The sequence below is a fragment of the Notamacropus eugenii genome, chromosome 5, assembly GCF_028372415.1.
Source record: "Notamacropus eugenii isolate mMacEug1 chromosome 5, mMacEug1.pri_v2, whole genome shotgun sequence".
Lineage (NCBI taxonomy): Eukaryota > Metazoa > Chordata > Mammalia > Diprotodontia > Macropodidae > Notamacropus > Notamacropus eugenii.
This window is the reverse complement of record NC_092876.1, coordinates 232,638,897-232,653,719: the sequence shown is the minus strand read 5'-3', so window position 1 is coordinate 232,653,719 and position 14,823 is coordinate 232,638,897. Positions and strand designations below refer to the sequence as shown.

General features: G+C 36.1%; 1 protein-coding gene across 1 annotated transcript in view; it reads right to left on the bottom strand.

Moving 5' to 3' along the window:
• GORASP2 (golgi reassembly stacking protein 2) overlaps nt 1–14,823 on the bottom strand; it is a 41,310-nt gene that overhangs the window by 15,915 nt on the left and 10,572 nt on the right. Inside the window, exon 2 of the mRNA XM_072612294.1 lies at nt 1,501–1,581. Coding sequence (XP_072468395.1) covers nt 1,501–1,581 — 81 coding nt within the window. The remainder of the gene's footprint in view (nt 1–1,500; nt 1,582–14,823) is intronic.

The following is a 14,823-nucleotide window of genomic DNA, read 5'->3' as shown; positions in this document are numbered from 1 at the left end:
AGAAACAAGATGAAGAAAAGACAAGTAATAAAGGAATAAAAATGTTTACATCAGGTTGTAAAAAGCAGGAATGTAAAGAAAACCCAATAACAAAGACTTTTAATATTCCACTTCCTTATTTCCTATTATTAGGCAGCAAAATGTAAAAACAAAAACAAAAAAAAGCAACACCACTGTTTCCAAGTAAGAATCCATCCTAAATTTAATATTTTTTCCTAAATTGTGAGATGTGTCATTCAACAATGTAACCTGGGGGTTATCTAGGGGATTGGGTGGACTTTAGAGATAAAAGCAAAAAGGAGCTTAGAAGGCCAATGAATAGTTCTGCTACTACTTAAACTAGAAAAATACCTGTTTTAAAATAATGGATTTTTTTTTTTAATTTAACTTTTAACATTCATTTTCACAAAATTTTGGGTTACAAATTTTCTCCTTTATCCCCTCCCCCCCCAAACACCAAGCATTCTAATTGCCCTATGACCAATCTGCTCTCTCTTCTATCATCCCTCTCTGCCCTTGTCTCCGTCTTCTCTTTTGTCCTGTAGCGCCAGATAGCTTTCTATACCCCTTTACCTGTATTTCTTATTTCCTAGTGGCAAGAACATTACTCGACAGTTGATCCTAACACTTTAAATTCCAACTTCTTTACCTCCCTCCCTCTCCACCCCTTCTCTTTGGAAGGCAAGCAATTCAATATAGGCCAAATCTGTGTAGTTTTGCAAATGACTTCCATAACAGTTGTGTTGTATAGGACTAACTATATTTCCCTCCATCCTATCCTGTCCCCCATTACTTCTATTCTCTTTTGATCCTATCCCTCCCCATGAGTGTCGACCTCAAATTGCACTCTCCTCCCCATGCCCTCCCTTCTATCATCCCCCCCACCCTGCTTATGGATTTTTTTTTAAAGGAGCAGAAGTTTGTTTTTTAAAAGCTAACTGTATCTGAGCTTCTTCCTTGAATATATCTTTGTTTAATCAATGATAATAGGAATAGCAAGAAAAGAAAGAGAAATAAAATTTATATAGTTTGCTAGAGGAATGAACACTGTGGAAGGCAATGGACAAGAAACAAAAAAAAATAACCCTTTAAAAATAAACAAATTGAGGATCAACAGGTACAAGAACTAACCTTGCCAAGATCATCCAACAGTCTTAAAACTGAAATTTCCAATGGATACGTAAATGAAAAGCAATTTACAACAAGTGGTTTTAACTATGTTCTCTTTGAATATAGAACAACTCTCTTATTTGCTTCTATCAAATTACTCATATATCAATAAATTAAGATGTCAAGAAAAATAACCAGTTATTTGAGAATATGTCTAAGAGTATAGCCCTATTACCAAATTTGCCAATAAGAAACTTGCAAAAACCAAAAGCACTAAAGAGCACATTATTTAAAAAAACCAACTTTAAGTCCAAACACCAAATGAACCTTAACACTCTCACTTTCAAAACACTACAAAGTATAATTAGAAAAATAAAAAATTGAACTTACTAATCTTGAACCGTTGATAGAAACAATAAAATCAAAGAAGGGCTCTAGTCCAGCTCTATGCCCTGGTGAATTTTCTTGTACCTATAAAGATAAAATATTGATAGAAAAATGCAAATGATTATAAATAAAATTAGTAATTTAATAGACAAAGTTTCATCTAATTATTGCAAATTTTTAATTAGTTTCGGATAATTTTATTTGCTAAGAAAACCAGATACACAGTTCCTAAAGCTGTCCTTTCTCTCTTGCCCCCCCCCCCCCCATTTAAACTGTGCTCATCCTTTGCGGTCATGTTTTATCTTCTTTTATGAAATATTCAACTACAGCAACTTATGTCTTTTTTTGAACTTTGACTGCATTAATTGTCTGTAAAATGCAGTTTCTGCACATCATTTGTTGTCTTGCATTACTATTCCATCTCTAAATGTATGACCTTATGATATGTTTCATATAAAAACTAATCCTTCCAACTAGGCAGGAACCGTGTCTTATATTCTTCTGTGATCTCTTCAGCACCAAACTTGTGGTAAAATCAATTTTATTCAATGAAATAAACATTCATCAAATACCTATAGCATACTGAGCACACTTAGGATCTAGTAGGAGATACAGCACATGCACTAAATAGCCATAAGCATAAAAAAACCATAGTGTCTACTTCTATAATACTTGAAGGCTTACAAAATCCTTTCCTCCCACTACTCTGTGAAGTCAGGAATAAAATTACTCTCACCATTTTATACATGAGAGCTCTTTCTACTACACTGAGGCTCAATAAGTGATGTCAAGCACAAGGGTTGGAGCCAGGACGTGAACCGGTCTCCTGACTCCAAATTCTTTACACTTGAGAAACCTCCTCATGGTAAGTGCATAAGCATGGTAAGTAAGCAAAAGGCTACAGAAGATCCACATGTTAAAAGTATCAGAAAAAGATTTCTGATAAATGATGAGTAAGAATTAAATGTGTGTGATATATATTAGTTTTATTAAAATTTTGCATAAACAGGGAAAATGGGCGTCTAGTCTGGCAATTATTGACACTGTCTTGGTCGTCTTTTTCTGCTAAAAATTGCTGAGACCTTTTCCGTGATTCAAGTCTCAGTTCCCAAATAACCTCAAAACCCACTGCTTATGTATAGACCCTCTCTGTGATAACCTTTTCTATCTAGTCCAGCAGCAGACATAACTAATAAAAAATTTATTTTGTTACCCACACCAGATCTTAAATTGCATTATAAAACAGTTTTTAGATCTTCTACAAATATCAACTGTTTGTACTCTAATATGAGATCTTTGAGGATAAATGGGTAGACAGCACTTAAAGTAATATTCTCAGTTTTGATATTTTTGTTACAAATGAAATGAAAGACAAAAAGACATTGCGATCAATTGGAAGGATGGTTGACAGGTTGTCTCTGGAGTGGCAAGTAAAGGAACGATAGAGTTGTTACTGCCTTCTTCCCTTTGAGTTTATCTCTAATTTATCTTGCACAGTCAATCCTCAACATTTACACTTATACCACTACAAGCATTTGTATGCTTTAAAAGTAACCTAATTTTCACTTTCACATTGGCACCTAAGCTTTGTGAAGCAAAAAAATTAGAAGCGCAATGCATCCGAGTTTGGGGAGCAGCTGGTATCATAAAGAATGATAGAAAATTATTTTCAGCAATCTCTAGTGAAAGATTAGTTTTTGGTGGTCACAGGAACTTAACCCCTTATTTCCTGTAAGTTCAATGTATCACAATTTGTTTTTCACTTTTGTGCTGTTTTCTAGGAACTTCAACTGTCTCCTGCCCCCTCCAAAGTTGAATACATTTTGTTCATGCACATTTGTTTGCATATCATCTCCTTCAGGAAACTGAACTTCTTGGGGGTATGGAATGTTTGTGCCTTTATACCACCAGAATTTAGCACAGTGCCTGACACACAACAGGTACTTCATATATGCTTGCTGACTTGACTTCCGCTGACTTTTATCGTGAATTCAATAGCAACCAGAAACATTTCATGGAACAATTTGGTTCTCTTGTATTTTAATCACAATGAGTATCTGCAAAGACTACTATCACATCTATTGCAGAGGATGAAGAGACAGAAAAAACACCTCAATATAAAACCCTTCAAATTAAATCAACATATCTTCTGATCCTTGATATTTAGGAAAATGGTTAAAAATAAGGTTCAAGAGTAGGAAATGTGAGGGGTCAAAGACATGTAGTCTATAAAGGAATTGCATCTATGAATATTTTATTTTTAAAATTTTTATATTTTAATCAGCAAAAATTTGCCATCTCTTCAATTCCAATCTTATGCCCAGTCCTACACTGAGAATGAAGGAGAAACAAATCTATGTTGTAAATATGCATAGTAAAGTAAAGCAAACGTCTTCACTGGCAATATCGTATATACACATATACACGTATATGGTGCATGTGTACGTGTCATTCTGTACTATAAGTCCTTCACTTCTCCATTAGTTCTTTAGAACTGATTGGTCATTATGCTGATCACAGTTTCTAATTCTTTTCAAGCTGTTTACCATGTTATTTTCACTGTCTACATTTTTCTCCTAGTTCTGTTCACTTCACTCTGCATCAGCTCGTGGCTTCTTAGGTTTCTCTGAAATCATTCCTACCACCATTTCACAAGGCACAATAGAATTCTTTCACATCTATATACCATTAACTTGTTTAGTCATTCCCCAATTTATAGGCAATTCCTCAGATCCCTATTCTTTGCCCACTTCAAGAAGAGCTATAAATATTTTTGTACAACCTTAGTTTTGCTTAGGCCTGATCTCTCTTTTAATTTATCCTCCCTTTAATTGCCCCTCTACTTGTTCTCCTTTTCCTACTTCCCTACTGAGTGAAATATATTTCAGTACACAACTATGTGAGAATATTATTTTATTCTTCCCTCCTTCAACCAGTTCAGATGAGAATGAAATTCCAGTATCATCCATTCCCCCACATCCTCTCGTTTGTATATAGATGTCTACTTGTACACCCTGACTATGTGAAATAATTTTCTCTAAGCCTCCTTTCCCTCTCTCCCTCCTCTTTCCTATTCTTTCCATTCTTCTCTTAAGATCACCACGCGATAACACAACTACTCCTAGGCCTTATCTAATTAGATTCCCTCTATGACCCATGGTACAGAGAGTGGTTTAGAGAGAATATGTATTATCTCCTCAATTAGAATGTAACCAATTTGTAATTTGTTTAGTCCTTTAATATTGTTTATTTGTGTTTAGTTTAAAAGTCTACTGGATACTGAGTTTGAGATGCTCAACAGGTAGTTGGAGATGATGCAGGTCAGGAGAAAGTCTGAGGCTGGATAAATAGATCTGAGAATTATCAGTATTAAGACCCAGGATTTCATGAAAACATTCAATGGACAAATATGTTTACTAAACGACAATTAGAAGAGAATTACAATTCTGTTAAGGAAAAAAAAGGATTTCATGGCAACGCATCCTAGAACTTGATATATAAAAAGATCAGGTGTACAAATCAATCTACTACCAAAATACAGAATAACATCTGTTATATATGGAAAAACACCAATTGCCACATTGAATCAACTTCTAAATAATAAAAATCGGGCTTTTACTTATATCTCATTAAACTAACTGCAACATTAGAAACTTTCTCCAGATTAAGCCTATGTTTTTTTCTTTTCATTTATATTATACCTAACTGTTCCTCACAAAAAGTTTACCACCTGCCCTCCATCCTTCCTTTCATCAGTACAAGATATTCTTAAATATTGATTTGCTGTTGTAATAATCTTCATGAACTTTTCTTTCCATTTTGCAATGGCTATTCTCAACTTACTTCAATTTTTCTTCATTCTTCCATGCTATGGTACCTAGATCTGCTATGTTATTTGCAGCAGTTTGGGGAAAGAGTACGGGGGGAGATGGGAGGGAGAAACTTACATTTTATTTTTTCCCACAAGTGTCCGGATATCTCTTGAGATTTCTAAACATCTCCCATGAAATGTGCAGTGCTAAAATCTCTTTTGTTGTAGTCTTGTTGCTTCCAAGATACCTGACATTTTTTGGTTGTTGTTGTTATTCAGTTGTGTCTGGTGCTTCGTGACCGCATTTGGGCTTTCCTTGGCAAAAGTGGTTTGCTGATTCCTTCTCCAGCTCATTTTACAGATAAGGAAACAGGCAAACAGGGTTAAGTGCCTGGTCTAGTGTTACACAGACAGTAAGTGTCTGTGGCCAGATTTGAATTCTGGAAGATGCATCTTCCTGACTCCAGGCCCAGTGTTCTACCCACTGTGCTACCTGGCTGCCCCACACCTGACATTCTACCCACTGCTAAGTGCTCGTTTTCCTGGCTTTTCTTCCCTGTGCTTTAATGTCAGCATTCCCAAGATTCTTCTGTCCTGGCAATCTTCCATGGCTTTAGCTTAATGCAGATATGATCAAATCTCTTATCTCTAATTCTGATCTCCCTCTGTGTTTCAGACCTACTGCCCTATAAGACACCTCCAAATGAATGGTCAGCCAGCACCAAACTCAATATGCCTAAAAGTAAACTTGTTTATCTTCCTCCAAACCTGCTTCTCTTTCTGTCTTTTTTTCAGGAGCAACTTTGTTGTTACCTCAAGTTCTCCCTTATATCTCTCACAGCCAATAAGTTACTGAGTTCTGTTGATTTTAAGTCTGTCCTCTTATTCCTTTCAGTGGTCATTAGTGCAGGCTTTCTTTACTACTTGTATCCATTCTCTCCTCCTCCAATCCATTCTTCATACTACTATCAGATTAATAAAAGGACAGGGAAATAGGGGAGAAGGGAATGTCTTAACTATTCTCAAAGCTTCACTTATCACCTCTATGAAGGGTACACACACACACACATCTATCCTCTGAGCTCCAGTCTTGCATTTACATCTTTCTTGCATCTCAAACTCAATATATCCAAAATTGAATTAATTCCCTCTTTTTCCCCCTTCCAAAATTCTGGGTCTTTCCCCTAAATTCTACAGTTGAAATCATCCTTCTGACATTCATATGGGCTTGAACACTTGCAAGTCATATTTGATTTTTCTTTAACTCTTTCAGCTAATTAGTTACTAAATGCTTGAGAGGCAGGGGCTGTTGTTTTATCTTTCAAGACGTAGAGTTTAATGCAGGCACCACATATTGAAGTCTTTATGCACAGATTGGATTGTCTCTATTCTGTCAAAACACTCCAATGGTTTCCTACTATCTACCAAGTGAAGTACTGAACTGAAAATCCAAAATGTTGTGCCCATCTTTGCAGTTTTACCTTTTTTCTCCCCATCCTTTCCCTCCCCTCAACCCTGAGATGGCATACATTCTGATTACCCCTTCCCCCGGTCTGTCCTCCCTTTTATCATCCCCTCCATCCCCTTTACTTTCTTGAAGGGCAAGATCAATTTCTATACCCCCATTGCCTGTATATATTATTTCCCAGTTGCATGTAAAAACAATTTTTAAAAAAACTTTTGAGTTCCAAATTCTCCCCCTTCTTCCCTCTTCACCCACCCCCACTGAGAAGACAAGCAACTCAACATAGGTTACATATACGTAGTTATGCAAAACACTTCCTTAACAGTCATGTTGTAAATGACTAACTATATTTCCCTCCACCCTATCATGTCCCCCAATTATTCTGTTTTCTTCTCTGACCACGTCCCTTTTCTAAGTGTTTGCTTCCAACTACCCTTCCCCCATTCTGCCCTCTCTTCTATCATCCTTCCCCTTATTTCCTTGTCCCCTACTTTCCTGTAGGATACCCAATTGAGTGTGTATATTATTCCCTCCTTAAAGCCAAATCCAATGAGGGTAAGGTCCACTCATTCCCTCTTACCTCCCCATTCTTCCCCTCCATTGTGTAACCTTTTTCTTGCCTCTTTTATGTGAGATAATTTACTCCATTCTATCTATCCCTTTTTCCTTCTCCCAATATATTCCTCTCACCCCTTAATATTATTTTTTAGATATCATCCCTTCATATTCAACTCACCCTGTGCCATTCATCTGTCCGTCCATCCATTCATCCATCCATCCATCCATCCATCCATCCATCCTCTCCAACTAAGAAATTTCTCATGGGTTATAAATATCATCTTACCATGTAGGAATGTAAACAATTCTACTTTAATAAGTCTTTTATGATTTCTCTTTCCTGTTTACCTTTTCATGCTTCTCTTGATTCTTGTGTTTTAAAGTCAAATTTTCTATTCAGCTCTGGTCTTTTCATCAAGAATACTTCAAAGTCCTCTATTTCATTGAACGTTTATTTTTCCTCCTGAAGAATTATACTCAGTTTTGTTGGGTAGGTGATTCTTGGTTTTAATCCTAGCTCTTCTGACCTCCAAAATATCACATTTCAAGCCCTTTAATCCCTTAATGTAGAAGCTGCTAAATATTGTGTTATCGTGATTGTATTTCCACAATACTCAAATTGTTTCTTTCTGGCTGCTTGCAATATTTTCTCCTTGACCTGGGAACTTTGGTATTTGGCTCCAATATTCCTAGGAGTTTTCCTTTTTAGGATCTCTTTCAGGAGGTGATCAGTGGATTTCTATTTCACCCTCTAGTTCTAGAATAACAGTGCAGTTTTTCTTGATAATTTCTTGTAAGATGATGTTGAGGCTTATTTTTTGATCATGGCTTTCAGACGGTCCAATAATTTTTAAATTATCTCTCCTGGATCTATTTTCTAGGTCAGTGTTTTCCCCAATGAGATATTTCATGTTGTCTTCCATTTTTTCATTGCTTTGTTTCTGTTTTATAATTTCTTGATCTCTCATAAAGTCATTAGCTTCCATTTGCTCCATTCTAGTTTTGAAGGAATTATTTTCTTCATTGAGCTTTTGGACCTCCTTTTCCATTTGGCCAATTCTGTTTTTTAAGACATTCTTCTCATTAGCTTTTTGGACTTCTTTTGCCATTTGGGTTAGTCTATTTTTTAAAGTGCTATTTTCTTCAGTATTTCTTCGGGTCTCCTTTAGCAAGCTATTCACTTGATTTTCATGCATCACTCACTTCTCTTCCCAATCTTTCCTCTACTTCTTTTACTTGATTTTCAAAACCCTTTTTGAGCTCCTTCACGGCCTAAGACCAATTCATATTCCTCTTGGAGACTTTTGATATAGGAGCTTTGACTCTGCTGGCCTCCTGTGGTTTTATCTATCTTCCTTGTCACCAATGTAAGATTCTATAGTTTGAGTTCTTTCATGATCTTTACTCATGTTCCCAACCAGACACTTTAGTTTCTAATGCTCTATCAAGGTAGGACTCTGCTTCCAGTGGGGGTAGGGGTATGAGGGGATGTACTGTCCCAGGTTTCAGGGATTTTGTATCAAGCTGCTTGATCCCCTACCGTCTGTGGGCCTAGAGCTCTGGAAGCAGCCTCTGCCACCACTGATGCTGCTGTCAGTCACCACTACTCCCACTGCCCTGGGGCTGGGGTAGGATCATGCACTCCTCTTTCACCCAGGTCCCACAGAGTTTTCCTGACTTTTTTGGCATTTGCGGGTTGAAAAGTCTGGAAACTGCCACAGCTACCAATGATTCAGTCCCCTGAGGCCAACTCCAGCCCATCTGTGCTAGTGTGGCCCACATCGGACTGCACTCCACTGGGGCTCAGTGTGAAAAACCCTTCCTTTTGATTTTCCAGATAGTCCGAGGCTGAGGATTTGTTTCACTCTGTCATTTTGTGGGTTCTGTAGCTCTAGAATTTGTTTAGAGTCATGTTTTACAGGTATTTGGAGAACTGTGGGGGTGAGCTCAGGGAAGTCCCTGCTTTTAATCTGCCAACTTGGCTCCGCCTCCTTGCACAATTATCTTACATCACTCCTCCCAATGTCCTCTTCCCCTCAAATAACCTGGCCTACTCACTACACCTCCTCTAAACATCTTTTCTTACCTTTGTTTATGTGGTTCTCTATGCTTTCCCCTCCACTTTGACCTACTGAATTCCTATCCTTTAAGTACCAACTCAGAGGTTACCTTCTCCAGGAAGCTTTTTATTCCTCCAGTTATTGATGGCCTTTCCTTCTTCAAACTTCACCCAGTATTTTTTTGTACCTCTGGTAGATTCATGTCATAGGTACTAGTCTACACTGAAAGCCACATGAGGAAGAGGGAAGTGTTTTATCTGCTCTCTTTTGTAGTACTTAGCAAAATGCTTTGTGAATGGTATATGAATAATACATGCTTACATGTTAATGAACTATGCCAGAATTTCTAACTTTTATCTTCTCTCTTCTTTATAAAGTATACTCATCCTTCCACATACAATATTATTTTGATTTCTTCTCTGTAACTTCAATAAGTCCCTCAATCTATTCACATCAACATTCATACTATCAATTTAGTGTGATGTATGTTACATTCTCATTCTGAATAACACTGTCCTTAAATGCTATTTTTTCCTTAATAATCTTGATAATCTTAATAATCTACTCTTTTTTAAAAGTAGAGGTGTACTAAAAATGAACCCAATACAAATAACACCTAATGAGACAACTCAGATCATCTAGACAATTATGTTGCCCTTAGCTACCTTCTGTTATATGCTTATTTGTTTCTAGTATATTACAGTACCTCAGGGCTAGAAGAGGCTTCAAGGGCCACCTAGTTCAATCTGTACTTAAACAAAGAACTCTTTCTTCAACATCCCCAGAAAGTGGTCATCAATGGAAAAAAAAAAAAAAAACAACAACAGGATATTTCCTACCCTAATCTTATGCTTCCAAGTGCTGGGTAACTAAATTGGTGGCCTCAATGTAGTAATCAATAGAAAGCAGGAAAGATCTGAGTTTACCCACACACTAAAGATAAGGGACTGAAGGAGGAGATGGCACTGGTGATAAAAAATGTACCCCAAAGAATGAAGACATACCAACTTAAGGCACAGCCAGAAACTCTGGCATCTTGCCTTGACATGCTGAGTTAAGAACAATTTTCTGGCCCTTTAAATGGCCAATAAAAAATCTTTAACCTCATAAAAATGCTTACCTACACCTTAAATTTTCAAGGGCTTCACCAAACACCTGTTCTTGTCCCCTTTAGTCTACATATGATCAACCTAAGAGGACACTCTATTTGTAATTAATATGCAGTCTTTCCCCCTCTGCATTCTTCTACCTCCAAATGCTATAAACAAAACCCACAAATTTCCATGAAAACCTAAGAAACATTTGAAGCTAAGCTTCATTCATTCAGGACCTCTACATGGTTTCCATTAGGTTCTGAATATGTCAATTTTTTATTTATTTTCAGTGATCAAGGTGAAATATTGAGATCAGAGGACACAGAGTACTGTAAATGAACACATACTTCAAAAGAGTTTTTCAGGAAAGAAATGGTTTATTAGATCTACAAATGGGTAGGTCTTAGACATAAATCTGACATAGAGAATTTAATTAAACTACAACAGATTTCCAATCATGAAAATGTTCTTTTAACTTATGCATGACAAATAATTTAAAATGCAAATTCTGCAGATAAGTCATTTATGCCATTTACATGTGAGCACTATATAGTGCAATTTAAAGAAAAATTTATAATTTTAATGTAGCTAAGTAACGTCATTACATAATAGCTGCAAATGCACATAGTTATATGATGGTGCCTGGAAAATAACATTCATCAATTATTAAAAAGACATGAAAAAATTATGAAGCTGGTGACGAATGACTATACTATATTGTAAACTTATAACCATGGACATGTCTTTAAATACAAGTGTAAAAGAATAATGTTCATATAGCTTATTAGAATCAGAAAATTTATTTTGGTTATGTATAAATATCACACAAAAAATCAACCATAGCAACTTTAAAAATTATAACATATGAAGCTTTTGGTCATCTCAATTAATGTTTAATGGCACTATAGAAAAGCAACTTAAAGGCAAAATAAATTTATACTTACATTTTAGAAATTGTACTTTAGAGTTGAATTTTCTTAAAATGTACTAGCTTTAATAAAAATTAGAAGATGCTACCTACTGAAACGAAATACATCGTTCTTTAGATAGTACTGGTAAAGAACAGGTGAAGCCACTCAGTAAATATGTCTGATCACATTTTTTATAAAAAAGAAACCAAATAAGCCACACGTTAGAAATCTAACACTATAGTTAAAGTACAAGTTTTTAGTGTGTTTTGGAGAGACCACTGATGGCCATGAAGGATCTTTTCCATGCATGGAGTGTTTTTTATTTTTTTAACTGTGACTGTTTTTACAGAATAGCTCTACTTTATTTCTGGCAGGGATGAATAATTTACCTGCATTTTCTCTCACTGTTGTCTTTCCGTGAGGATTTTTCACCCTGACAAGTGGGTGTACGTAAGCTGGGAGATTACTTGCCCCACTGTCTTTAAGGGAACAAACATCACTGATAATGACCAGTGGTCAAATGGAAGAAAATTATTTTTGTGACTAGAATATCTGAATTTTTGTCATAATTTTCTCATTTTAAAAGGGATGATTTCTAAAAATTAACAAAAAAAAATCAAATTGTAAATTTAGTTCCATTTCTATTGTTCAGCTGATAAGAGATGAAACAAAATATGATTATAAATGAAATATGACTACAGTCATACTTAAGACCATCTAGTTCATTTATAGTATAAATACAAATTTTATACCTAAAGCATGAATTCCTGACACGTAGTGGTCCAGCTTCTACTCTAATCTCTGGGGACAGGAAATTTTAATACTTCATGAGTCAGTGCAATGAATATTCTTCCATCTATTAAGCCTATACATATACTAAGCCTTCTGGTAAACTCTATTCATTGCTCCTGGTTCTGCCCTCTGGAATCATACAGAACAAATCCATCACTCATATATAACCTTTGCCTTAGCTGTCACGAACTCTTCCCTTTGTTCCTTCTCCCCAATCTTCTCTTATTTAACCTAAAATGATAGGGTTTCAAGTTCTCTTATAACTGAGCATCTTCCTCTACAATAAAGTTGTTGAACTTCTTAAATTGTGGCAATCAGAAATGAATAAAAAGTATTTTAGGTATGGTCTGACCAGCACAAAGCAAAGCACAGACACCACCTCCCTTGTTTTAGACACTATCAATAAAGCCCAATATCAAAATGATACTGAGTTTACAGTCACATAATATCTCCCAAGTTTTTTTTCATATGAAGTACTGTCCAGTTATGTGTCTTTCAGACTCTACTCCTGCAGTTGAATTCCTGAACCAAAGTGCAAAAATTCTTTACATTTACCTTTATTAGATGTTTTAAAATAATTTTTATTATTCTTTAATAGATCCAAGAGTTCATGGATCTAGGCACCTCCTCCAGTCATGCAGGTCAGAGCTCATTCACACCTTCTCATCCTATAACTCTTGTTCACATGATTCTATACATCCTCCATAAGGGATGCACTCCATATGCTGCAGGGGAGGGGAGGGGAGGATCCTTCCTCTAGATCCTAATGTTGCATGTTATTTTGGGCATCCTTTTTAGGCATGTATTGGAGTAGAGGGCCATTGAGAGTGCCTCTAACTCTGCAATTTGGTATCTCAAGTCTAAAACTTGTTAGAGACAATATTGGAAACAATAATGGAAAATACTGGAAATAATGATACTAAATAAAATGAAAAAATATGATATATAAAATAAATTCAACAAGTACAGTTATCCTTTCTACACTGAGACTTTCCCCATTATGGTTTTGATATATCACAAGTTGAAATGGTAATTCTTTAGGAGTTTTGCAGAAGCCACAGATGACATGAAAAGGCCAACAGATAACACAGAGCTTATGAACAAATACTAAACCCAAATTTTACAACAAGGTACTTACTGTTAACACCCCATAAAAGAAAAAGAAAAAAATTCAGTCTTCTCTGGTATGAAGGAGGAGGCCAAAAAATATTACACAGATCTTCCAGATCGTTGGGAGGTGGGGAAGGGAGTAATTAAGGGCAATGTGGAAGAGACAGCTGTATTCCAGTATAATTAGATATTTTTAGAATCTTTGTCACCCATCTCCCAGTTTCCTGTTATGAATTTAAGTATGTCATCATATGACTTTTTACAAGTTCTTCTACAAACCACTGAGGAAAATGTTGAAAAGAACAGGGAGTGAGTAGAATACACCCTACAGCATGCCACTAACAGTCTCCTTTCAGGTCTAAATCCATGTAATGATAGGACTATTGAACTGAAATTTCTCTACCACATTTACAAAGATGAGAAACTTTGTCAAATGCCTGTCTGAAATTCATGTACACCTATAGTATTTCCCTGACTTGTTAGTCTAGTAACATCCAAAATATTAAAAAAAAAAAAAAAGGATATGAGATTAGTTTAACATATTTTGTCCTTAGTGTCCTAGTAATTATTGATTTTCTTTCTATATGCTCAAAAATCACACTCTGAATGATTTGTTCTGCATTTTGCTGGGGATGGAAGTTCAGGTTGCCTGTTTATAATATGTCAGAGTATCTTTCTCCCTCTAAAAAAATTCACCTCTAATCTTTCAATGCTAAGTCTATTCTTCATGATTCCAACTGTACAATGAAGTGAGACACAGTGGAAAGAACATGGCCTCAGCCCCTGAAGACCTAGGACTAAGTTCCCAGCTGTGTCACTTACTGGATGTGTGATTTGGACAAGTCACTATTTAGCTGATTCTTAAGTTTCCACTTATGCAAAATAGGAATAATAACTGTTGCACTACCATCCAGGACTGTTCTGAGAATGAGATGACAAGTATGCTGAAAGACCTCTGTAAGCTATGAATATAGGCTATTATTATCCAGGGCCAAACACAGTCTTTTGCTGCTTAATAAATGTTGGATGAATTCCTCAAAGATCACTGACAGCAGTTCAGTGATTTCACCTGCCAGATCTTTTAGGACCTGATATATAATTTGTTCAGGCCAAGAGATATAACCTCATTTAAGATCAGCAGCTCAAGATCTGCAATCTTCTTAATGACTGAAGCATACTCCCTAGGACACACAGCATAGAAGCAAAACTGCCGTAGAGTTACCCCGCTTTCTCCTGGCTAGCCTTTATGATAACATCTGCCCTAAAGAGTGGGCCAGGACCTTCTTTGGTCCTCTGGCTCTAAACAATAGCTTTTTAAAAGCCTTGAACAGATCTCACTTTATCCAAAAGAATGCTATTCTTTAAAATATTCACCTTATTCTAATTATGCTTAAAATAGTTTTGGAACCTCAGAACCAGCTTACAAGGCCCATGTGAAAACTGACTCGCTACTTAAGGACCACAAAATGGCTGTATTTCCCAACTTGTTACCAATAATATTTGACTCCAAATAACTTTTGGTTGT